Source organism: Stenella coeruleoalba, assembly GCF_951394435.1.
Source record: "Stenella coeruleoalba genome assembly, chromosome: 13".
NCBI lineage: Eukaryota > Metazoa > Chordata > Mammalia > Artiodactyla > Delphinidae > Stenella > Stenella coeruleoalba.
Genome location: NC_137159.1, coordinates 32,511,609 through 32,538,936, shown reverse-complemented (window position 1 = coordinate 32,538,936; position 27,328 = coordinate 32,511,609). Strand labels below are relative to the sequence as shown.

General features: G+C 35.6%; 1 protein-coding gene across 3 annotated transcripts in view; it reads left to right on the top strand.

Annotated features, from left to right (window-relative positions):
• The window catches only part of APLF (aprataxin and PNKP like factor), an 85,241-nt gene extending 58,641 nt beyond the window's left edge, over positions 1-26,600 (top strand). The window contains exons 8-12 of one of the 3 annotated variants that reach the window (XR_013831000.1): positions 3,326-3,451; positions 17,926-17,972; positions 22,937-23,135; positions 24,849-25,074; positions 26,490-26,600. Coding sequence is in view for 1 of the 3 variants with exons in the window: in XM_079940604.1 (XP_079796730.1) it covers positions 3,326-3,451; positions 17,926-17,972; positions 22,937-23,135; positions 24,849-24,957 (481 nt within the window). In the remaining 2 variants the exon portion in view is untranslated. Of the gene's footprint in view, positions 1-3,325; positions 3,452-17,925; positions 17,973-22,936; positions 23,136-24,848; positions 25,506-26,130; positions 26,355-26,489 lie in introns of those variants that run through there. The other 2 variants (XR_013831001.1, XM_079940604.1) reach the window with 2 other exon arrangements.
• Positions 26,601-27,328: the final 728 nt, after the last annotated feature.

Below are 27,328 nucleotides of genomic sequence, written 5' to 3'. Positions count from 1 at the left end.
ACTGAAATCTTGAAAACAAAATGTTTGTATTTGTAACAAAGGGGGAAAAATAACCTATATTGAGTTCTTGTTATATACATGCATCTTAACAATTAGTTAAATGTATCTTTTCTCCAGCCTCAGTGCTACTGCTTTAGCTCATGCAATGATCTCTCTGGGACAAGTGAATAATCTCCTAAGTCTCCAAACTTTCCGTCAGGTTCACATTCCTTCCTCATTGTTGCCTGAACGATCTGGCTAAGAAAATAAAAACAAAGGTAAAAAAGAAGAGAGAGAAAAAAATCTGACAGTTTTACTCTCCTTTACAGAATCCTTCAGTGGCTAAAGGCCAGATTTCTTAGCATAGCCTAGAAGACCCTGAACTCCCAGTAATTCTTTGGATGCACCATGCTGTCATGCTGTTGTTAGGTCCTTTGGATGTGTTGTTCCCTTTTCCTGTCTCCTGTCCTGCTTAAAGACACATTCAGTTCCTTTCTTAGCCCTTTTCTAACATGTTCATTCTTCCCTAAATTGGTCATCTTCTATTCTACACAACATTTCCTCGTACACTTTCTAATATTTGATATTAGATCTGATATTTACTATCTAATCATTTATTTCTAATTATTTATTTACATGTTCTGTCTTAATAGAAAATTATTGCTCAGGGGTAGTCTTATTCACTCCCTTGATGTTATGGTATTAACTCCCAAGTCTGTATCTCCAACACAGATTTCTGTACTAAATTTTAGATCCAGATAATCACCACTTAAATCACAGGCACTTCAAATTCAACCTGTCTAAAGCAGTCACATCTTATTTCAATCCTTTGTGAAGCAAAAAAACAACAAAATAGCATTTAACTTTATAGAAACTGTTGCTTCCAAAAAATTCTTTTTGAAAATTTTGTTCTTTTGGGGCCATATAGTTTTTCTGTTTAATAGCATCTGATTCCATTAGTAAACTGCCTTTAAAAATTGGATAGAAATTGAAATGTCTCTTATTAACTTGTAAGAAATTTATACCTTAATTAAAACTTGTAGATTTTATCTCCATAAGGTCATATAAATTATGAGTTAATAGTCTATAAAATAAGCGTTTTGTCTCTAGTAAAGGTGATGTGTCTTATTGAGGACCAAAGCTCCCACTGAAAACAACTAGCAAAGCGGAACACTCACGCTTGAGAACATTAGAGGCAGTCAGGACCTTGAGGCTTCTTTTTCTCTTGTGACATTTGCCAATTTTTTAGTGTTTCAGACTGAGGGCTAAGAGGACAGGCAGAGTTTGGGGCAGTCTCATGGAACTTAGGCAACTTTTACATTTCTTGCCTTTGCATTTGGCAAGAAATCTTTGACAAATCCAATGTCATGAAGCTTTCCCCCTGTTTTCTTCTAGAAGTTTTATATTTTAGGTCTTACTTTTATGTCTTGGATACATTTTGAGTTAATTTTGTATATGGTGTAAGGGAAGGGTCCAACTTCATTCTTTTGCATGTGAATATCCTCTTTTTCCAGCACCATTTGTTGAAAAGAGTATTCTTTCCTTTTGGAATGATCTTGGCAACTTTGTTGAAAAATCATTTGACCATATAAGCAAGAGTTTATTTTGGGCTGTCTGTTTTCTTCCATGTGTCTATATTATATGCCTGTCTTTATGTTAGTACAACACTGTTTTGATAACTGTAGTTTTGTAATAAGTTTTGAAATCAGGAAGTGTGAAACCTTCAACTTTTTCAGGATTGTTTTGTCCATTTGAGGTCCCTTGAGATTTCACATGAATTTTAGGATGGATTTTTCTATTTCTGCAAAAAAATGTCATTGGGATTTTAATAGGGATTGCTTTAAATCTGTAGATTGCCTGGGGTAGTATTTACATCTTAACAGTATTAAGTCTTCCATTCCATGAACATGGGATGTCTTTCCATTTATTTGTGTCTTCTTTAATAGAAATTAAACCTGTGTATGTCGTTCACCTCCTTAAGTTTATTTGCTATTTTATTTTTAAATGTTATTGTAAATTGAATTGTTTTCTTAATTTCCTTTCGGGATTGTTCATTGCAAGTATATAGGAACACAACTGGTTTTTGGGTGTTGATTTTTGTATCCTCCAACTTTGCTGAATTAGTTTATTACTTCTAACAGTACGCCAAAAGTAGAATGTTCACAGCAGTATTATTTATAAAAGCCAATAACTAGAATGAATCCAAAAGTCTATTAATAGTAGAATGGACAAATAAATTGTAGCACTTTCATACAGTGGAATGTTACACAGTAATAAAAGTATACTACTGTTACATGCAGTAATGTGGAGTAATCATACAAACATAAAAAGTCATTCTCAAAGAAGTACATACTACATATTTCCATTTTAATTCAAATACAGGAAAAACTAATATGTTGTTCGTAACATTGCTTCTGAAAGTATGTTCCAGAGGCCCTTGCAGGTCCTGGTCCCCGAGATGCTTTTAGGAAACCTGTTGGGCCAAAACCATTTTCATAATAATACTTTGTGTGTGTGTGCCTTTTTCACTCTGATTCTCTCACTCACAAGTGTACAGTATTCCCAGAGGCTACATGATTTGTGTTAATGATTGAATGCAGAAGCAGATAGGAGAATTCGGATGCCCTTTTTTAAGCCAGACATTAAAGAAATTTCCAAAGTATAAAACAATGTCTCCACGAATTTGTTTGGAAAGTAGGTATTTACATTAAGATGTGCTATTTATCATAATATGTAAAGGGTTTATTACTATTATAAAGTAAATTTATTTTAAAAATTTCTCATTTTTAATTTCTAATAGGTTAAATAACTCACATAAATAAAAGTTCTCTGGAGTTTTAATAGTTTTTTTCCTGAGACTGAAAAGTTTGAGAAACACTGTTGCAGATGACAGGATAGTGGTTAGCTTTGGGTAGTAAAATGGGTTTAATGATTCGAAGGGGACATGCAGGGCTTCTAGAATGTTGGTAATATTGTTATTTATCTTAGCAGAGGGAGTATAGATGTGTTCACTTTATTAAAAGTCTTTAATTAAAAGCTCTGTATGCTGATACTATTTATATTATCCTGTATATTCTGTTGTATATAGCCTATATAAAGTACTGTTTTCAGATTGTCCGTTGACATTCATGGTCTTCCCCATGTCACCAGAAATTTAATTTGCTACCATGAGAGTTCCGCACTGACTAAATGTCATGTAGCATGTTGGTTCACGTTCTAGAATAATCAAATGTGTATTGTTTGGTTTCCTGCTATATCCTATTAATTATTTTTTTCTAGTTTATCTAGAAGTCTACTATATCCTATTAATTCTTTTTTTCTGACAGTATGTTTATCACTCTCATAGGAAGAATCCTGTCCATTTTCAACACTTCAGTCACCCTGGTGATAGTGATTATGGAGGTGTACACATCACGTGTCAAGGTGAGGCTGATGACCGGCCCGAATGTCCCTATGGAGCATCTTGTTATAGGTACGTAAACCTGAAGTGTTTGGTTATACTCCTTTTCTGCTTAATCTCTGTTACTTATTCAGGAGAAACTGCAGGCAAGCTTCTCATCTCAAGCCTTTAACTTTTAGTTTTTAAACTTCCATAGATAATAGGTTTTCATTTTGTTAATAGGTAGGATTGTAATGTTTCTTTTAGATAATTCTAAATTGTTGAAGTTACTAACATTATAAATGCCTAAAATTTTTCCTCATTTCTAACTTTCTAAAGTGTAAATCAGATAATTTAAAAGCTGTCAGTGCTACCTCATTATACCTTCTATCCAGACTCCTTAGTTTGACATAAATCAATTCAGGATGTTATCTCTGCCTCCCTCAACGCCCACCAGGCCACCATTCTTGCCAGCACATGAAACTCAATCCTGAAAGGAAACAGTACCTCCCCTCTCTCCTTCCATAGCATCTTGTACTCGTCTGTATCATGCACAGTAGTATTTATCTCATGAGATTGTGTTTAGTTCTTCCCTGGATTGGCTTCTCCTCCAGACAGTAAGTTCCTTGACAGTAAGACTTTTTTTTTTAAGCATCTTTATTTCTTTTTTTAATTAATTTATTTATTTTGTTTATTTTTTTGGCTGCATTGGGTTTTAGTTGCAGCATTGGGGTATTTGTTGAGGCGTACGGGATCTTTTGTTGCAGTGTGGGCTCTTCGTTGTGGCACACGGGCTTCTCTAGTTGTAGAGTACGGGTTTTCTCTCTCTAGTTGTGGTGCTCAGGCTCCAGGGTGTGTGGGCTCTGTAGTTGTGGCACGCAGGGTACAGAGCGCGTGGGCTCTGTAGTTTGCAGTACGTGGGCTCTCATTGAGGAGCGCAAGCTCAGTGGTTATGGCGTGTGGGCTTAGTTGCCCCGCGGCATGTAGGACCTTAGTTCCCTGACCAGGGATTGAAGCCTGCATTGGAAGGCAGATTCTTTACCACTGGACCACCAGGGAAGTCCCTCCAGTAAGGACTTTTTTATCTGCAACTTTGTTGAATGAATGAATGAACTTGAAATAAATCAAACCACCAAAGAAAGAAGTAGGATTCCATTCTTAGAGAGCTTTAATTCTAGACAACTGTCTTTCTTAGATAATTTTGGAATACAGGTTACTGAACCTACTGCCGTTTTTGAAATTGTTGCTATTTCTATGATTTGGTTTTCAATAAGAAGGCAGGATATATGCCCAGTAGTGGGATTGCTGGGTCATATGGTAGCTCTATTTTTAGTTTTTTAAGGAACCTCCATACTCCATACTGTTCTCCATAGTGGCTGAATTTACATTCCCACCAACAGTGCAGAAGGGTTCCCTTTTCTCCACACCCTCTCCAGCATTTATTGTTTGTAGATGTTTTGGTGACGGCTATTCTGACTGGTGTGAGGTGATAGATACCTCATTGTAGTTTTGCTTTGCATTTCTCTAATAATTAGTGATGTTGAACATCTTTTCATGTGCCTCTTGGCCATCTGTATGTCTTCTTCGCTGAAATGCCTATTTAGATCTTCTGCCCATTTTTTGATAGGGTAGTTTTTTTTTTGATATTGAGCTCCATTGTATATTCTTGCCTCCTTAATCAAAGATAAGGTGACCATATGTCACCTTATTCGGGTTCCACGTAAGTTAAGCGAAAAAATCCTCCTTGACCATATTTCCGCGTGCAATTCTCTACTTAAACGTAACAAAAACGTTTCGTTTTTAAAACAAATTGTGACGGGCAATGAAAAGTGTACATTGTACACTTTTTTTTGTACAGTGGATACTGTACAATAATGTGGGACGGAAGAGATCGTGGGTCAAGTGAAATGAACCACCACCAACCACACCAAAGGCTGGTCTTCATCCAAAGAAGGTGATGTTGTGTATATGGTGAGAGTCCTCTATTATGAGCACCTTCCGGAAACCCAAATGATTAATTCAAACAAGTACTGCTCCCAATTAGACCAACTGAAAACAGCACTCGACAAAAAGCATCCGGAATTAGTCAACAGAAAACACATAATCTTCCTTCAGGATAATACATGACTGCACGTTTCTTTGATGACCAGGCAAGAACTGTTAGAGCTTGGCTGGGAAGTCCTGATTCATCTGCCATATTCACCAGTCATTGCACCTTCAGATTTCCACTTATTTCGGTCTTTACAAAATTCTCTTAATGGAAAAAATTTCAGTTCCCTGGAAGACTGTAAAAGGCACCTGGAACAGTTCTTTGCTCAAAAAGATAAAAGGTTTTGAGAAGGTAGAATTATGAAGTTGCCTGGAAACTGGCAGATGGTAGTGGAACAAAACGGCGAATATGTTGTTCAGTAAGGTTCTTGGTGAAAATGAAAAATCCGTCTTTTAGTTTTACTTTAAACACCGAAGGAGCTTTTTGGCCAACCCAATACTATGATACCATTATTAAATAAATCTTTAATATCTCAATATTCTGTCAGGTATCCCAATTCCCTTACAGTCTCATAATATTTTTTTTTCCTTTTGTATCTTTGCATCCAGATCCAGTTAAGGTCCATGTATGACAAAAAGTGGCCATGTTTCTTAAGTTATTTAATCAATAGGTTCCTCTTTGTTTTTTCCCTTGCAATATATTTGTGTAAGAAAGCTGACCATTTGTACTGAGGAGTATCCCTTAGTCTGTATTTTGCTGATTGCATTACCAAATTGTCATTCATTATGTTCCCTTGTATTTCCTCATAATTGATTGTTAGAAGCTAGTTATGTGTTTGTTACAGATCTCTTACTTCTAGTAGTACTTTGTCTCTGAAACACTACCTGAGTTAGACATTTCACTCTGCCTTTTTGAAGATTCAGATTCAGAACTTAAGCCTCTCAGACCTCCCAGGAACTCAGCAAATATTTCTTGGGAAAAATCAGCCTTGTGTTTGGGGTTCCTTTAAGTTTCTAGACTGTTGTGACAACACCATGAGATCATGATAAGCTGTACTAATTTCTCTTTCCTAAGATAGTGTGCCTCCACTTGGTCCAAATCTTATCCTTAGCCCACACTAAGAATCGTCAAAGGCTTCTACGGAAGAAAGGAGCCAGTTATTGTCAGCTCACCTAGGAAGGACTTTTTCCTCTTTGGAATTTTAGATAATATAAAATTCTCGTTGCTCCCACAATTCTCTCATAAATATATTTTTAACCATTTATCAAGGGTTTCTTTTCTAGTTGTTAAAACAAGAGTATCGGTCTGCCATGATGTCCTGCACCCTTTTCGGAAGCAAAATACAAATATGCCTATTCTCAAGGAGAATAAAAACAAAATGCAAAGCCTTGCTAAGAATAGTGATGTCAAAAATTGCTGCCTTTATTTCGTCAGTCTCTTTAAATGGGGGCAGAGTAGGGAGTAGTCAGGAGAAATTACTCAAAGACCAGTGACTCACATGTACTAGTAGAAACTTTCATATCTGTATCTAAATATATTTATATGTATGTATATTGTATTTTTCTTTTTCATCTGTTGAGCTGCTTGGTGTCATTGTTTCCACTTGAAGATAAAATCGTAAAATTTTTTTCTCCCTCATTAATTTTAATTACAGTTTAGAGAGACTCTTGGAGAATGTTAGATATGATTGCTTACTCTGACTACTGTTTTACAAATAAGGGAATGGAAACAAAGAAAGATTGAGTTGCCTAAGACTCCAAAGCTAGTGAGCTCAAAACCAAGTCTCCTCTCTCCTCCGGTCCAGCATTTCTCTGTGTTGTGGCCTGATTCCACCATTGTTAGCGCTTCCAAAGTATTGATAGTGCTTGCCTTTCTAGCCACATAGCAAAATAATATTTTGGAGTTAAAAAAAAAAAAAAACAAAACCCAGATAAAGTACCTTAAAGAAATCGTGAATTTTTCAAATCAACAAGATACTAGAAACTAGATTGTAGAAGCATGATATATATTTATATATCCTTTCTTGTCACATTATCATTTTTAGTTAGGCAAAAAACACATCTAGTAAATTTATGTTTTATCATTTCTATAACTAAATTGATATAATGTTATGAGCTATTTTTTCTTTAACAATATTGATTTGCAAGAATAAATTATTTTTTTAGCCATATACTGTTTAGTGCTGTTAAAAAATGATTTAAAGAAGACAGTTTGGGTGATACAAATTAACTTTAACACTTTATGAAACAGACAGTCTCCATTTGGAGAAGTGCAACATGGGGCAGAAGACAGGAAGATTTTATAGGATGAAGAATAAAGAACAAGGAAGAGAAAAATAGAAAATGTCTGATTGGCTGGGGCCCCATAGTCAACCTTGTTTGGGGTGAGAAGGAACAAAGAAATAAGTATAGAGCCGAGAATTGGCTTGGCCTGTGGGGATTGGCTGACTGGATACACGGTGTCTCTGGTCAAGCAGAGCATTTACAGGGACCTGAAAGTTATCTTAAGTTTCAGTTTGCTGACATGGCACCCTAGGCAGGAGCGGCTCCATCTTGGTCCTAGATGTTTGTTTCAATAGCGCTAGAATATAAGCCTACTGTATCAGAATGATAAAATGTTCTAAATTAGCTTTTGCTTAAAAGCAAGTTTTTAGGTAAATGCATGGCAGGTTTTTCCTGTAGCCATAGAAGAAAAATATTGAAGCCTCACGGATCATAAAATAACCCACGAAATCAGCCAGAAATTAATATATTTAGAAAAGTAAAGATATATATGTTTTAAAAGTAAAGTTGTGATAAGCCTGTATTCCATGGTGGTTGACACATTTGGAAGAGAGATGAAATTCATGGGCTAAAACATCTTTGTTTGCTTTTTATCTTTAAAAATTTGCCTTCACAAAACAGGATAAGAATTATTCTCAAGTAAAAACAAGTATTCTCTCAAGTGAAATACTAGGTTGGCTTTTAATTTGTTTGCTTCCCAATCTTACCTTCTAATCCCTTGAACGTGTCCAAGTCAGTTTCTCGTTTTGATAAATCTAGGTGATCTCAACTGTTGTATAATACATTAAATAATCTTAATCTTATACTGTATCAGCTAGTACAGCTTATCATGATCTCATGGTGTTGTCACAACAGTCTAGAAACTAAAGGAACTCCAAACACAAGGCTGATTTTTCCCAAGAAATATTTGCTGAGTTCCTGGGAGGTCTGAGAGACTTAAGTTCTGAATCTGAATCTATAGTAAAACAAAGATTCCCATAGCCCATATAATATAGGAGGTTGATGTTGAAAAAAGGATCTTTAATTATTAAATTTTATTTCTTCTAAAACTACAGGCATTATTAATATTTTCTCTGACATTATACTTTTAAAACTCTAACAAAGTTAAATCAACTTGAAAAATGATAATTTGAAAGAACTAGTTGTTATCATTTTCAGTATCTCACTCATTTAACCAGTTTTCTTCCCTTTGCGCTATACACTGCAGCCTGTCAGAAGACTTGTTCTGTTTAATGCATTTGATTAGCTTAAGGTACTTGTCTAAATTAGAACATTAGATACTTAATGTCCAGGATAATCCAGTGATTGCTGTGCTTGCCTCTGACCTACCTCCTCTGGTGCATAATAGGATTTTATTCAGTGCATTACTCCTGTTCTTATTTGTTAAATTAAGCACTAAACTTAAAATATATATACACTAAAATGAACAGAATCCATCTTCAACCAGCTTAGTGTAAAAATGTCAAGTCAAACATGTATATTGTCTTAGATTTACAAAACCTTAGGCAGGCATGTATTATACAAATGAAAGTGTTGTTGCCTTCATGTTTTCCAGAAGCCAATGCCCCATTTTTTTAAAATATTAATTATAATACCTTCTAAGAGGGATGACATAAGGAAGTGTATCAGTCATCAACTGTAAGTGCTCTCATTGTAGTGAATCTGCAATATGATCTGTATAGTGTGAAAAAACATAAGTGTTTTTGCCACAAGCATAATTCGTTGATATTAAAATTACTATCTTTTTTTATTTGTTGATCCAGATTTATAGCTATGATCTAGTCTTTTCCTATTTTCTCTTTTATTTTCAAAGTGTTTCAAGTTATTGCAGTATTATCTTAATAGATCCTGTATGCAAATGTACACCTTAAACTACAAGATACTGATCTTTAGAAGCTGCTTAATTAAAAAAATAGGAATGTGTGTGTTTAGTGTAAATTCATATTATATTATTTGAGGCAAAATAAGTAGGTTTTAATAGGGAAACTCTAATTGCCTCGTAGTTGAGATTCCCAGAATCAGTCATGTGAGGCTGTCGATTATTTTATTTGTAGTTAAGAATAATCAAAGTTGATCGCATTTTTATAGGATCTGCATATATAGGAAGTAACCTGTCATCACTTGCCACGCTTACGGTTCTTTAATCATATGTAAGAATACAATCTTAGAAGAAAGTATCTTAAAGTAAATGTTAATCACTGGCTGCACAGTTTTACCTGAGACTTGGCTATAAATTTTTGTTTAACTTCATTTAGAAATAGCAGTAACAGCAACAAAAAAGAAGTAGCAGTAACAACATTGCTAGTTGACATGTAATGTGTCATATAGCCTTGACAAAATGTGCTGGAGTGTCTTCTGTGGTTTTGTTTTTCTTTCTCCTTTATTTGAATATACATTCCCTTTCATATTAATGTTTGTTTTTCTTTGTTATATTTAGTGTTAACTGCACATGTATACAAATTTTCAGAGCTCTCTTGGCAGAGATAGTAAATTGTAATGATTTTCAATTAGCAGATTGACTACTTTCTCTTATTTTATGCTGGCTTACTCTTTCAGTATTTGATAAAGACCATATTTGTTAATTTTCCTTTTTCTCCTAAATTTGAGACTTAGATATTTGAAAACATAGGATTCATGTTTTTGCTTTAGGTTTTAAAATAAGTGTTGAATTTCAGAAGTGCAAGATAAATTATTTTGGAATGAAAAGCATATAGTATGATCATTTATTCATTGAGTGAATGTTGAGCATCTGATATACTAGTCAGTTTTATAGAAGTTGATGTAAAACAGTACTTTAGGTTCATTTTAAAATTTTGAGTGGTAGGTTTGGTATTAAGTTATCAAATTTTTGGAAGTAAACAAAAATAAATACTATTCTGTTCTTGTTACTGCCCAGTTAATCTTTAGGTAGCTCTTTATGATGGAGAGAGAATGGGTTTTGAAATCAGCAGACTTAGGTTCTAGTTATGGTTATGCCAGTTCTGTAGCAAAACTTTCAATGTCGTTTGATTTTCCTAGGCTTCAGTTCCTCATGAAAACAAGAAGGTTGGATCATTTGTGCTCTGGGGGCCTCCATTCAATAGTGGGGAAATCTAGAACAGAGAGAAATATAGTCATATTCATAAAGTCAGATCAGTTACATTCATGGCTACTCTTCCTTAGCCGCCTTTGCTGTCTCCTTTTTCCCACCTGTAATTATTGCTGAGCCTCAGCGTTCAGTTCTTTGATCCTTTCCCTTCTCTGTTCTGTTTATTCCCTAGGTGAGCTAATTCAGGGTAATGGCTTCAGACTCAAATGTTTAAATGCCTGCACTTGGTTGTAAAATAGGTCAAACTTATATCAGAAACAGACCTCTTGATTTTGGTCATGAAAACAACTCTTTCCCAAGTGTTCTCCACCTTTGTAAATGACTTCACCATTCACATAGTGTTTAGGCCCCAAACCAAGACATGCCCTTGATTCTTCTCTTTTCTTCACATCACGCATTCAATCCATCAGCAGTTCTTGCCATTTCAACCTTTAAATACATTAAGAACCTGACCATTTCCTACTTCCTCTACTTCAGTCGTCTTAGTCATAACCACCGTCATCTCTGACCTGGTGTACCGCAGTAGCTTCTTAACTGATATCCTTGTTTCTTTTCTTGCCCCTTAATAGTTCATTTTCCACACAGCAGCCAGAGCAGTTCTCTAAAAATAAGTCATATCATGTTGATTTCTTACTCAGAATCATCCGATAGCCTCCCACAAAACTCTTTCCCATGGCTTACAAGTTCTTCTCTGACTTCATTCAGGACTTCTTGTCCTTCTCCCTCATTCTCCTTGGGCTATACAAATCTTTGTTTTTCCAGATACCCTACGGCCATGGCAAATTTGAAGACATTTTTTATTTTCTCTTACTGAGTGTTCTTCCTTCAGATAGGTATTTGTTATTCATGTGTCTATATCATTAACACCAGAAATGCTTTCGAAAATGTATATTTTAAAATATAACAGCTCATAAAAACCTGGTGTAGTTATGGGTGTATACGTCTATCTTTAGAACCCAAAGATTTAAAAAAAGTCCAAAAACAGGATTTTGAGGCCTGCTGAGTTACAGAAAATGCTATTTGTGGAAAAGGTTGATGTAAATCTTTTATGAATGAATTCTAAGTATTTCCATTCATTATTAGGAAAAAGTCCTGGGTGGAATTTTGCATTGTCCTTGAAAGTTATTTCAGAGGTTCATATGTCCCCAAAGAGCTGTACAGTATTGCCACTTAGCCTTAACCCAGGGTTATATGAAAAAGACTTTCTGCTTTATTATTAATAACTGATTTTTAAAAATAGGATATGCATGGGCAAATGTTATAAAATATTCTATAAATATGTGAAATGCAATTGGGGAAATATTCAACAATAATAATTATATGTATTATTGAAGGAAAAATTCAGCTTTCTAGTATTAGTTGGCAATTACTTTTACTGGCATATAGAATTTTTAGACATTGTTGGCTATCTTTTTTTTTTTTTTTAATTTATTTATGGCTGTGTTGGGTCCTCGTTTCTGCACGCAGGCTTTCTCTAGTTGCGGCGAGCGGGGGCCGCTCTCCATCGCGGTGCGCAGGGCTCTCACTGTCGCGGCCTGTCTTGTTGCAGAGCACAGGCTCCAGACGTGCAGGCTCAGTAGTTGTGGCACACGGGCCTAGTTGCTCTGCAGCATGTGGGATCTTCCCAGACCAGGGCTCGAACCCGTGTCCCCTGCATCGGCAGGCAGATTCTCAACCCCTGCGCCACCAGGGAAACCCTGTTGGCTATCTTAAAGTAAAATTGATTTCTGTTTCTATAAAAATAGTTGACACCTGTAAAATGCTTAATGGCCTACAAATGTTTATGCACATCACTTCATTTAATGCTTCAAACAACCCTGTGTGAGGTAGGCAGTATTTTCCCTGCTTTACAGATGAGGAAGTGGAGACTTGGTCACAGGACTTGCCCTGAATCACATAACCAGTAAACTGTAGTTTGAATTTAGACTCGGTTCTTCTGATCTCGAAACCTGAACCCCTTCCACAACATAATGCTGGTGATCTAAAGTTTAACAAGCCAGATGACAACTGGTCCAAGTCACAGTGGCATCTGCCTCTTAAGCGTTTGTGAAGGACACACTCTGTGTTCCTGTTAACTGGAGTGATTGATTGACTAGAGCTAAGTGTCCTATGATGCTGAGCAGTCAGTATCTCAGGAACCTGACTGCAGTGGTGTCTGCTTAATATGGTTGTCGGATTTTCATTGTTTCCTGGGGAAGTAATATGAATTGTTAATGGCAGGAAATTCTAACATATTTCAGTCCTAGGTTTGTGTAAAAAGCTTCCGTGAGCACTTTGATTATTAACTTTGTAGGTGTGAACGCAGAGCAATTTCAGCACATTGACATTCTTTTCAGCCTAATGAGAATAGGCATTCTTTGGCTTATATCCAACAGAAAAACTGCCTTTCAAAGGATAGACTTCTGAAAACATCACGATCCATGGATTACAATTTCCAAAAAAAAAAATTAACATTAATGTAAGAAAACTCATCAGTCTAGAAGTTATTAGAAATCGTGTTTTGTACCAGCCAATGAGAATTTTATTGCAAATGTTTTTTTTTTAAAGATTGGCATTTTTATTTTATTTTATTTATTTATTTGGCTCCGTTGGGTCGTCTTTGCTGTGCGCAGGCTTTCTCTAGTTGCGGGGAACAGGGCCTACTACTCTTCATTGTGGTGCGTGGGCTTCTCATTGCGGCAGCTTCTCTTGTTGTGGAGCACGGGCTCTAGAGCGAAGGCTCAGTAGTTGTGGCATGTGGGCTCTAGAGCGCTGGCTCGGTAGTTATAGTACACAGGCCTAGTTGCTGTGCGGCATGTGGGATCTTCCCAGACCAGGGATCGAACCCGTGTCCCTTGCATTGGCAGGTGGATTCTTAACCACTGCGCCACCAAGGGAAGTCCCACAAATGATTCTTTCAAGCTCTTTTCAACAATCATTTTCTTAAGAAATAATAGTATAGGTAGCAAAAACAAGGGTCTTTTTTCCTCTTAAATAGGAAAATAGAAAATATTTCATCATTTTGGAAACTCATGTAAAGCTCAATTTAAAAAAAACCTCTTTTTGAAGGAAAAGAGTTGATTATATTGTAGTAGGTAGATAATTTATGAAAAATATAGTTGAATGCCACCTTGTAAAAGGTACTCTTGTAAGTGCTATAAAAGATATTTAAAAATGTAAGAAAAACCCATGACCTCCAGCAGCTTATTTGACAGATGATGAGATAATACACACACACACACACACACACACACACACACACACAAACATTTGTGTTGAAAATTTAGATGGCAGTATAAGAAATTATGTGATAAGTACCAAATGGTGGATATGGACAAGATGTTCTGGAGATATTTCCCAGTAATTATCAGAGTTGTTTTCCTGCGCAAGGTACTTAGACAAGCAGTGTAGAGTTAGAAGAATATTCTTGGCAAAAAGGCTGTGAGCAGTATGGAGATTCCTTAAAAAACTAAAAATAGAACTACTATACGACCCAGCAGTTCCACTACTGGGCATATACCCTGAGAAAACCATAATTCAAAAAGAGTCATGCACCACAGTGTTCACTGCAGCTCTATTTACAATAGCCAGGAAATGGAAGCAACCTAAGTGTCCATCAACAGATGAATGGATAAAGAAGGTGTGGCACATATATACAATGGAATATTACTCAGCCATAAAAAGAAACGGAATTGAGTTATTTGTAGAGAGGTGGATGGACGTAGAGTCTGTCATGCAGAGTGAAGTAAGTCAGAAAGAGAAAAACAAATACCGTATGCTAACACATATATATGGAATCTAAAAAAAAAAGGCCATGAAGAACCTAGGGGCAAGATGGGAATAAAGACACAGACCTACTAGAGAATGGACTTGAGGACACAGGGAGGGGGAAGGGTAAGCTGGCTGGGACAAAGTGAGAGAGTGGCATGGACATATATACACTACCAAATGTAAAAGATAGCTAGTGGGAAGCAGCCACATAGCACAGGGAGATCAGCTCGGTGCTTTGTGACCACCTAGAGGGGTGGGATAGGGAGGGTGGGAGGGAGGGAGATGCAAGAGGGAAGAGATATGGGGATATTTGTATATGTATAACTGATTCACTTTGTTATAAAGCAGAAACTAACACACCATTGTAAAGCAATTATACTCCAATAAAGATGTTAAAAAAAAAAAAAAAAAGGCTGTGAGCAAGTGCCTATCAATGGCAAAAAATCAAAAACTTTTTTCCCAACGTAGAAATGAAGGATTGGGCTGCAAATAAAGGTGGAGGGACCTTGAAGGAGAGGATAATTTAACATTCAGAATACTTAACTTCTTTACATTTAAATTGCTATGTAAACAAAACATGCCTAAAATTTGTTTTTGAGTATGTGCTTTTGCACATAAATGTGATGATACATTTTTGTTTCTGCTTTGGCTCATTTTCATATTGAAGTCTATCTATTCTGTGAGTTATAGCATCAAGAAAGAATAAAGTATTTTTGAAAATACCCCAAAACAGGAAACTTTTGAACCTGTCCCAGAGGATATTTTTTCTTCATTTTCAATGAATTAACTAGCAGAATCTCTATTGATATTAATTAATTAATACTTTTGTTTTAAATGGGAAGTTTGATCTCTAAGTTAAATGTGGAAAAGTACCAACTCAGCTAGTTTCTTCTGGTCTACATTGCAGTCTTAACACCTGCCTTTTAATGAAAATAGCAAGTTCTCCTAGGAAAGGATGGAAACTATTAGCAGAACCTCAGAGAAACAGCTTTTTCCCCTCTAAGGCAGATGAGAATCTGCACATGGAGCTGAAATTTTCTGAGCACAGAATTTCATAACACATATTTCTGCTCTTCCTTTTTGCAATATACCAGGGTAAACTTTTTTCCCTATTCGTTTATTCTGAAATGGCTTGCCTTTTCCTAGGTAGTGTGTGAGGTTAGATAATGTAAATGGAGTATGTGAGTGCAACTGTGTATGTGTTCCAAGATGATGGGGAACCTTACCTTCTGCAACTTTGGGGTTGAACCATTACCTCCATCCCCACCGTGGTTTCTTTTTTTTTTAAATTGGGGTATAGTTGTTTTACAATGTTGTGTTAGTTTCTACTGTACAGTGAAGTAGAGTTCCCTGTGCTATACAGCATGTTCTCAATGGTTATCTATTTTATACATATTAATATATATATATGTCAATCCTGATACTGTGTCTTCATTTGGCCTTTTAAAAAAGTTACTCTTCCTTTCAGTCTTGCTAGCCTGACAGTGGATGTCCACAGTCTTTTAACTGGTATTTGGTACACAAACTGTACTTGTCTCCATTAACTCACTTGGTTTCATTTCTATACTTGTTTTTAAAGTCTGACATTTAGTTACTTGAGAGTTTCTAAAGCAGCTTTTGAATGAGGCTCCAGTAGCAAACAATTAAGACCATAATGAACTTTTCAATAATCCTGCTCTGTTAAGGGCAAAACAGGAAAAGGTTAGGACTTCTAGGGACCTGAAGCAAACATGTATTAAAAGGAAGGAGAAAAAAGCCTTTAAATCTCAAATGACTGTAGATAGATAATAATAATAATGAGGCATCTGTGTAGAATGTTAACACTTGAAGAATCTTGATGAAGATATATGGAATTTCTGTGTACTAATCTTGCCACTTTTCAGTAGTTTGACATTTTTTCAAAATAAAAAGTTACTAGTATATTTTACCACAATAAAAAAAAAGATTTTAAAAAGGTTACCAAAAACAATCTCAAAGGATCAGCAATTTTATCCAGATTATTGATGAAAATACCTTTGGTATTAATGTCCCCCATTTTTCTGTTCTACCTCCCCTGATGTCCAACATTAATTGTACTTTAATAAAGACTGAATTAAACAAGTTAATGACCTGTGCCAGCATGTTCAGTAAGGAAAGATCTTCCCACGAAGCATCATGGCAGCTTTGTTCATTTGCAGCTCCCTTCATCACGTTTAAGTTATCCAGTTTATTTCTTTCAACTTTGAAGTTTCTTTTCCATCAAAAGGTCAGATTTGGGTTAATTACCCCAAACACACAATCTTTTGGTGAATCTTTTTTCCACTTTTCAAAACTATTGAGTTATGACCCCAGTTAATTGTGTGGTTGCACTCTCGTACTGTGTTTAATGCTCATATCGTAGGAGAAGTTACCCCAAAAGAAGAGATATTAGCAATAAGAAACGTTGCTGACACCTGACACAGAGCCTGGCATGTAATAAGTGGCCCATGCCTATTACTTGGACCACTGATGAATGAATCAATGGCTAAGATTAATTACTTGCCGCCTACTACGCCCTTAAACTGAGGACTTATTGTGTATTACTCCTGAATCCTCACAACAGCTTCATGTGAACTGTATACCTCAGCACATGTCTACTGTCAGCGCTCCCCGGCTCTCCTTTGTCAGTCCCCTAAGAGAAAGGTACCCACCAAGTGGATCATGATAAACCAGTTGCCGCTTTGGGGTTCTGCTGCCTGGGTAGTTTTGTACTTTGTGGAGAATGTGTTGTATACACAGTGTACCCAAACATTTGCTTAATGAAATGATAGAAGCGATCATCAATGTATATAATCAAAAGTAGATATTCAAACAGTAGTTTCTGTTTGACTTTGGGATATGTTATAAATTTCTCGATGCAAACTGACTTTCTTGTTTTCTCATAACAGTTGATTGGTATTCTTTGGAGAGACATGACTTACATGCTTTTGTCTTTGGATTCTAGAAGAGCCTTAGAAGTATCCTTTTAGATATTACACACACACACACACAATTTGATATTTTGTGTTATATACTTTATATACTAATTTACCTCATATCTTTATATATGTGATATATGGCATTGACAGTTTAGAGATACAGTATATTGTATTATATTTTATTTGTCTCATACTGCTTTTCTGTAGAATGTCAGTCATGAGGGCAGCACTTCATCTGGTTCATCACTCTGTCTTTGCATCTAGAAGTATGCCTGGCATGGAGTAGGCACTCAGTAAATGTAATTAAAAAGCAAATGCTTTGTACAGCATGGTGACTCTAGTTAACAGCAACAACAATAACAAGGCAAATGCTTTTCAGTAAGAGGTTTACTGATAATTTTATTCATAGGTTAGTGAGTGCTCTAGTTTAATTTGAACAGTCCTATTCCTTTTCAGTGATTGTCAAACTAGACCTTATATTTGCTTTCTTTCTTTTTTTTCCCTTTTTTTTTTTTTTAAAGGAAGAATCCCCAGCACAAGATAGAATATAGACATAGTACATTTCCAGGTAAGTAATTTTCCTTCAGGAAACTCCAAATGAAACCTTCAAATGGATTCTACTGTTAAACCTAGATACAGTTTCCAGTTATTGTGAATTTTTAAAATCTCTGCTCCTGTGAATTTGTTGAATTGCTGCTTTTAATAATTTTCTTAGATTTAATAACTGATGAGTTTTTATATAGCAGATGTTTTCTACAATCATTGTCCAACAGTATATAGTTGCCTTGGTATCTGTTATGATTCTTTTGTTTGCAGGTACCTTAAAACAAAATCTCAAACTGGCCTGAATGATAAAGAGATCATATTGGCTTCTATAACTGAAAAGTCCAGAAGCAAGGCTAGATTGGACAAGATTTGTTGCTTTGGCTCATTAATAATGTCAATAATTCACCAACACCCAATTTCCTTCCATCATCCTGTCTTTAGAGGGGTGATTTTTATCCTAAGACTGGCTCCTCTCCCCACCAAGGAACTATATGCATCCTTATTCAACTGGCTAAACTCCATTTAACATGGTAAACTCCCCATGTTTATATGTAAGGAGAGAGAGAGAACAACTTTGACTCTTGCTATTCCTAGGAAAAATCATAAAATTAACTTTTTTTAAACTGGCTTAGGTTACATTCTTATTCTTGAATTAATCACTGTGACCACTGATTAGTTTGTTCCACCCTTGGAACCAAGGCAGAGTCCCTTTCTTCAGAGTCCCTTTCTTCAGAACCACAGAGATCCCCAGTAGAAGCTAGTTTTGGGGAAGAAGGGGAGATAGACACCAGAGATGCAACTATCGAATGACCGTCATTCCTGTTTACATCAGTCTGTTTTACCTTCTGTTTCCCCTGCTTCTGAACTCTAATATTTTTTCCCGTTAACAAATTCTGGCTTCTTCATATCATTTATGCAGAGGCTAATTCATCATCCAGTATTTCTGCCCACAGAGTGAGAGAATAAAATGTACTATCCAGGCTATGCCCACTTGCCTTTGTATATGTATAAACACAGCCAACTTGTAACCAAGTGATAAAAATAATTAATTTCACCACAAGGGAATTCTATTTGCTATTTCTTATTGAAACACACTTCAGTGCTTTAATACTGCGGATACAGATTTAATCACTTTATCTGAGCTAATGTGGTATGGAGTTTATATGTTATCCTTTTCTTTATTGGGGCTGTATCTCAAGCTATAGCTTTTATGGTTGTTAAATTAACTTTCCTTTGAACAATAATGTAATAATATTTGATTAAAACTCTATTTTATTGACAGATTTCAGCACTGCCCCATGAAAGAGCATTTGACACATTTGTATATCTTTACAGAACTAGGAACCATTTTCCTAAAACCGACAATATGCATCATATGGCATAGTTAAAAGTATCTGAATTTTCTTTGAAAAATCTCTTTGAATTATCATTGAAGTGTCTTCTGAATGAAGAACGTATTTTTAGAACAATTAACTTTTCTTAAAAAAAAACTGTTTATTTTGTTGGAAAGACAGTTGTGGTTTTTTTTTTAAGTATGATATTTTAATGTAACAGTTTAGCCTTGTATATTTAATGTACTTTCAAGAGTTGTTATGTGGCAATATAGTCAGAATATCTCTTCCTACTTTAAAATCCTATAAATTAAGGTGTCTGGGGTATTTAAAATATTAAATGTTGAGGTCTCATATTTCTTAATTTAGAGATATCTAAAATAAAATGCTAACATACTTGTTTTTCTTATTTCCCAAATCTTTAAAGTTTAACATTACCCAAGATCTTAATCTGATTTATGTAACACTCATTCACTCATTTATTCATTTATTATGTGTCTTCCAAGTGAGCAGAGTTACAGAGATACATGAGAACCAGCTCTGGCTCTACATGCTTGGGGTGAAATGCTCTAAAATCTTGGAGGAAAGGGGTGGAGCACTTTTTGCCAGGGTTTATCAGGGTGGACTTGATAAGGGAATTTTAAGTTGGTCTTTATGATGGTAGGATTTCAATTATCTTTGTTTCTTAGCTTTGCGTGGGTGGGTATAGGACATCCCAGACAAAGTGAATAATAGATGAGTCAAGGACATTGAGTAGAAAATGGAAAGTTGTGTTTGGAGTTAGAAGGTAGATCAGTTTAATTGACAGGGAGAGTCTCTCTAGTTACTGTGAATGATACTAAAGGGGTGTATTGAAGTCAGATTATAGAAGCTCTTGAAAGCTAGACCAAAGAGGTATTGTGCACTGACAAACAATGGTGAGCCGGTATTTTACCCCTGATGATGAGCAGTCTGAATTAGAGTAGGGGAAGCCTTCTGGAGATTAGTTAGGTAGTTGAATAAAGGACCAGAACTAGGCTACCATGAGAGTAGGAAGATAGGATTGGATACAAGTGAGATTTTGAACTAAGAGTCAATAGGATTTGCCAACTGATTGGTTGTGGTGTGGGGGGTGGGGTGAGGTAAAGGAAATAGGAACGACTGAAAATTGAAGTACAGATTATCAGGAGGCTGGAGATGATAATAGAGATCAGGAGGAAGAACTAGGTAGTTTGTGGGTTTTTTTTTTTTAACACATGTTAAATTTGAGGTGGGGGTATCATAAATACATAATAAAACAGTAAAAGTTAATATAGACCCATATACTATATACCAAATACTATAGAATTTTATAATACAGAATAACTACATGAAATCCTTATTTAATTTCTGATTTGTAGCACTCCTAAAACACTTCAGTTTGTAAAGTTCTTCCATACATGTAACAGTTTATGCAGTGTATTCCAATTTTTGTAGGTTTGACTGCTATCATCTGTTAAGCTTCTTGTATAACTAATTGGTTTAAAATTTCACTAACTTTCCACACTTTTTCATAGTGCTGCAGTTTTAGCACAACATATTGAATACAAGAGTGATCAATGCCAGGAAAATTTTATTTTAAACTTTCTTAGCTACCTTGCTTGTTGACAGCATTTGAAAGAAATTGTTGTTAGCATTTTATTACCTGATTATTGGAGTCATTCTTTCTGGCTTTGATTATTATGTGATAGTCATGATTCTAGGTGATCAGTACCATTCATGACTCAAAATTTAGAATGTCCTACTGATAACTATTTTCCTATTTCTCTAGTTCTGCAGTTGTATGCACACATGTGCTTATGTAGACTTTTTTCTTTTCAGAAGTAGAAATTAAAAGATCTAGAAAGAAAGCTATTAAGGAAGGTTGGTGAAACTTAAATGAGATTCTGTAAACTGCTGCTTACTGTGAGGAAACCTGAGAGATTTTGGAACATATAAAAGGCTAATGCAATGGTGTTTTAAAAAAGAAATAAACTTAATGTATACTAAAGTGGATCAGACCTGCACAAACTGCTTTCCCAAAGTTAAAAATATGAATACCCAACTAGTAGCTTGGTCTTTAGTAGTAAAATGAGGCATTTAAAAATGTTTATTCTTATAGTATGTAGTAAGCTTTCATCTTTAGAGATGCTGGGCTAAAGTATTTTTTCACTTAAATGAAAATTAATATCCTAACTAATCCTAAGATATACTGGAAAAGAAAGGAAAATAAAACCTGAAGAATTATTGATGTTAAGCTGTAGTGAGACATCTGTCTTATTATTGCCTATTACCAGAAAACTATTTGGAGAAAATCAGCAATTTGGAAAGATTTTTTTCTCCATGTAAAAATCTTCCAGCATGTATGTGACACAGTATACTCTTCAGTAGCTCTGCAGACTTGGTTCTTGGGATAAGACTTTGATGGTGAAATTTTAAATTGTACAGGAAATATTGGATACAAACTTCAGAGTTGTCATTCTGTTATTATAAATTCCTCTGCATAAATAGAAAAGTCAGAAATTACCATATCCTAATACCAAATAGTTAATAGCATGTTGTTTCAAATATGTTAAAGAGTTTGTTACTTTTTCTAGAGGTTGTTATTTTTCATTATTATGGTAGAACAGTGTTACCCATCAGTTTTTTTAAAAAAGTGACAGCTTATTTCTCTTGTGCTGCTTTCAAGTAGTCAAGCTGTCAGCCTGTCTCTGCATTTCATATTCCTGTAGAGAAAATGAAAATTCCTGTTTTGTCCTTAAAATTAGAACTTCGGAGTTGGAAAGGATCTTTGAGGTCATTTGAGGTCAAAGGATCTTTGAGACAGAAGAATTCTAGAATTGTAATTCTACTATTATAATGTTATTTAGAAATCTGTAAAGTCTAATGGCTGTTACCATAGTAATCCTAGTCTTATTGAAGCATGAGCTCAATTTTCCAAAGTTTGGAAGCTTATATTTCCTCATTTGGTCACAACCCTGGTGTGTCAATCAGATTGTGCTAGGTTTGCAGCGAAAACAAACGGTCCTCAAATTTTAGTGCCTTACAACGATAAATAGGTGTATTTCTCCTTCATGTTACATGCATGTAGCTGCATGTTGGCTGTGGCTCTGTCTCATGTGTGTTCTCGTCCTAACTCCAGGCTGAAGGATCAACCTCTATCTGGGACACACTGTTCTCCTAGCAGAGGGGAAATGGCAATAGCAGAACCACAGAAAGGCCCTTAAAGCTTCTCCATGGAAGCTGTTACTTCCACTCACTTTTCTTTGGCCAAGTCTGATGTCAGTGGGGGTGGGTAAATAGAATCACATCACAGGGAGCGACAGTGAATAACTGGGACAAAAATACATTCTACCACAGTGGAAGGTAGGGTAGCATGAATATGATTATGATATTATTAAGGAACCATTATGAATCTCAGAGGACATTTTAGTCTTGGGAGCCTCATGGTAGGAAAAGTTAGAATTAAGCAAATGTTAAAAAAAAGTTAGAATTATAACAAATGAGAGCTTTAGCCCCCTTTCTAGAAATTTGTAGTAGTTAGCTTTGTATTAAGTAAAATTAATTCTTCTTGGCAGAAAAGGATATTTTACAGTTAGATGTTTCTAATCCCAGGTTGAGTGGCAATTGTTGTGTCATGTACTAAACTGTTTTTCAGTGAGAAACATTTCAGATGAAGATGACAGTGTTGGCCAACCCAGTGAGTACAACCTGCATGACAGCGTTACAGATGATGAGGGAGAAGAATATGAGCCAACAGATGAAGATTCCGACTGGGAACCAGGACAGGAAGACCTAGAAAAGGAAGATGTGGAAGGGCTTTTGAAAGAAGCGAAAAAGTTCATGAAAAGAAAAAAGTAACTCTCCTCTGCAGTAATATATGGCTCATATTTACCATTTCTTTGTGGAAAAATAATTCAGGAACCACGGAAGCACTTAAGTGATAATTGTTTTCCTTCTTTTTATAGTTATGACTTTACTATTGACTCTTTACAAGTGAAACACTGAAATGTCAACCTTCAGTGTAGTGGATGGAATTTGTTTTGTTGCTTTGCTTTTTCTATCCTATTTAAAGCATCTGGAAATAATAAGCAGACAGAGAGTTAAAAAGAAATAATTTGATATTTTTCATGTACTTCGTGTGTTTATAATAAAACTAAAAGCCATAGGTTGCACAAAACATTGGTCTCTTTTCTTTTTTCCAAAGATTCTGTCTTTATATAGAATACTTATGCCAGTATAACCAGGCAGATTGCATAATTAGTGGGAAAGCATGCTTCTTTCATTCCTATTAAAAGTGATTCTTCGAGCAGAACCAGGCTTTAAAAAATAACAGCCATCATCTAATGGCTGTTATTTTTTCTAGAACCCTAGATGTGAGCTTTGCAATTTCATTTACCACTTTTATTCTTTGAAACAGGGAAATCAGTACCAAATGGATACTGCAAATAGATTCAACTAGACTGTAGAAGAGAAATGTCCACCATGTCGGGGATGTTATTTTGCGTCCCAACTCTGTAATTTACTGTATGTCTGAGTTTAAAAGTATTTAGGAAAACTCAAAGAATTTGACCATTTCTTTTACAAACTGAAGTCCTGCCTGATTATTTTAGCTCTCAATGTGCTGTCCTTATATTAAGAATAAAGACAGTATTTTTAACCATAATTTTCTCAAACGATATTAGTTCTTTTATCCTCAGATGAAAGTAGCAAGTTGTCTGCCAGCATTCAAGATGCTGGCCTTTTATTTCAAGAAGAAACTCCTTCTTCTCCAATTTTATGTAGTGTATCTTTTTTTAAAAATTAATTTATTTTGGCTGCATTAGATGTGGCGAGCGGGGGCTACTCTGTTGCGGTGCACAGGCTTCTTATTGAGGTGGCTTCTCTTGTTGCAGAGCACAGGCTCTAGGAGTGCAGGCTTCAGTAGTTGTGGCATGCGGGCTCTAGAGAGCAGGCTCAGTAGTTGTGGCGCACGGGCCCAGTTGCTCGTGGCATGTGGGAACTTCCTGGACCAGGGATCAAACCCACGTCCCCCACACTGGCAGAAGGATTCCCAACCATTGTGCCACCAGGGAACTCCCTGTATCTCTGTTGCTAAACTACTTTAGGCTCTGTAATACTCTTCATTTTAGATGACTTAGAATCTTTGAAATATAGTTTAGAATCTTTAATTTGGGTATGTACACAACGCAGTAGATACAGTATTGAAATCGTAAATCATAAACCAAAAGTTTTCTTGTTAAACACTAATATTTTCTATTCTAAAAGAACCTAAAAATGTATATCTAGAAAGAGCAAGACAGATTTATAATTGTTTTCTTAGTGTCTTTAAATTTGTTTTCAAGAAATTGTATAATACTAAAATTTACTTAAATTACAGCAAGGAAAAGGTAAGTATTTCTCTATTGTCTATTATTCTGTTTTTCTCTCTGTTGTTATTTAGGAACTAATGTTCTTTCCTAATGTCCCTTTAGTCTTGGGGGCTTGAAAAACCTGTGAAAAAAATTCTTTGAACTTATTCTGATTTTGCACTAACTTAATCCTTAAAGTGTTTCTTGATCCACTTACAGATCTATCCCAAAGGAATTAAAAACGTGTCCACGTAAAAACTTGTACACAATGTCCATAGACGCTTTATTCGTAATAGTCAAAAAGTGGAGACACCTAAATATCCATTAGCTGATGAATGGATAAACAAAATGTGGTCTTCCTCTACAACCAAATATTTTTTGGCCATAAAAAAGAACTGAAGGATTGAAACATGCTACAGCGTGGATAAACCTTGGAAACCTTATGGTAAGTGAAAGGAGACAGACACAAAGGGCCACAGATTGTGTAAACTCTTTTCTATGAAATATCCAAAATAGGCAAATCCATAGAGACAGAAAGTAGATGAGTGGTTGCCAGGGTCTAGAGGAGGGAGGGGGCTAGGGCGTGACTCCTGATGCATAGAAGACTTTCTTTATGAATTGATAAAAATATCCTAAAATTAGTGGTGGTGATGCAAAATTCTGTAAATTTACTAAAACCCACTGAATTATACACTTTCTAAGGGGGAATTTTATGGCATATGAATTATATATCTCAATAAGGGTATTATAAAAAAAAGAATGCAAAAGGTGACACTCGTCTTTTAGAAAGAAAAAAAAGCATTCAATATCAGAATATGTTCTTCCTGGAAGTAGAGTAATATGATAACTCATGGTAGCTGTTTTTTATAAAAGGATAGTTTGATGTGCCTTTCATAATCATCCTGAAGACACTTTTGAGTATAACAAATGTATAAATATGTAACTCAATTGACTAAAGTGTAAGAAAAATTTGCCACTTGTAATTGGACTATATTTAAGTCTGTGATTCTCGAAATAGAGGGAAAACTGATGACATTTGTGGGCTCAAAAGCAATATTAACAAAAACTTGATTCTTTAATTAATTGCTGTCCTGAACGTGGAAAAGAGCCAACTCTCCCTATCGTGGTGTTCATGGAATTTAAACTATATCCCAGCCTCCTCCTTCAAGCTAAAACTGATCACATGTACATTTCTCACCTACATGTTTAATTCTAAAAGCAGATATTTTTTGTTGACTTCTTGAAGGGAGGTGGGTTTTCTGGGACCTTGGGAAGCTGGAGAGATGAAGATTTTTCAGTGACACATGGGTGCTGATTCTGCTTTTCTCCCAGGTTGAGGATGGCTTTGTTGATACTGTTGGTTTCTAGAACTAGACGATCCTAGTGGTTGTAAACATTCATTGTAATGAAAGCAAATAGATTGTGAGCATAATTTTTCCAGAATGGTGATATAAAGCTGACAATAAATGGATAGTGACTTTCTTCTGATTTATCTATGCAGAGTTCAGTGTCACCAACACACCGCATGGAGGCGGAAACCACACACCAACATGCTATATCCAACCCTGCTCTGTGTGACCACCTCGTTGCAATTAATTTCTCTTTCATGTGTGTGTATATGTGTTTGGTTTCTTCCTGCCAATCTGCAAACCTAACTTATGAAGCTGCTCCTCTACAGTAGTTATTGAAAGAAAAATGATAAAGAGTAATTATTGCTGAGATTGTTACCGGCCATCTTGATATAATATACATAATAAACTTGATTATCATAAACAACCACAGTTGTACTCTGTTGTGCCCAAGACCCTGTCTTAGGTGCTGGTGATTCAAAGAAGAATAACACAGAGTTTCTGTTTTCAGTGTCCTTACAGTCTATTTGGGAAGATAGGATATTTATTCATTCAGTAACGGTGACTACCGAACACTGTGGAGAATGCAAGGAAGAAAAGGACATGGGGTCTACAGTCAGAGAGCTCACAAAGGCAGTGAGGCAAGTATGCAAATAGCATAATGGGTAGAAATGAAATAGTCCAAGAAAGGAATACTGCAGTATAATTTAAATGTCCTGTCTTGCTGCATATTGAAATACAGTCTCATTCTTGAGGAAGAGCCCTTGTCTGATTTGAGTTACAATCTGAACTAGCAAATTTTTTTCATGGTTCACAATTTTTATCTTCAGTAGTGACTGGCAGACATACTGTGGTTATTCACATTTGAGTATGTGGCAGACAGTTCCTCAAAAATGAACTTAGCCTATTTTTTCAAGGAAAGCAACCAACAGTATATGTTGTAATTGTAAAAATTGAGCTTTCAGAGAAAAAATTAGAATTTTAGAAAACTTGTGTATGTCGCTGTGAGCTTGATAGCTTCCCAGAACTTTTAAAACTCTTCTGATGATATTGATGGTGATATAATACAATGAAATGTGTCCACATTTAGGAGATCTACAAAACTGAGCAAGCCATTATTTTACAAATGACCAATGTATGTTATAAAATCAGGCATGGATAAAAGATACATTCAAGGCATAAGATAGACCAATGAAACTTAGTGTAACAGAGTCTGTAAAGTTCATTAATATGATTTCAGGTTACACATTGCACCTAACATCTCAGAAGCTGCTATCTGTCTATTTTGGGTGACTTTTTGAAAATAATATTCACAATTATCTGAAAAGCCTATTAAAATACTTCCTTTTC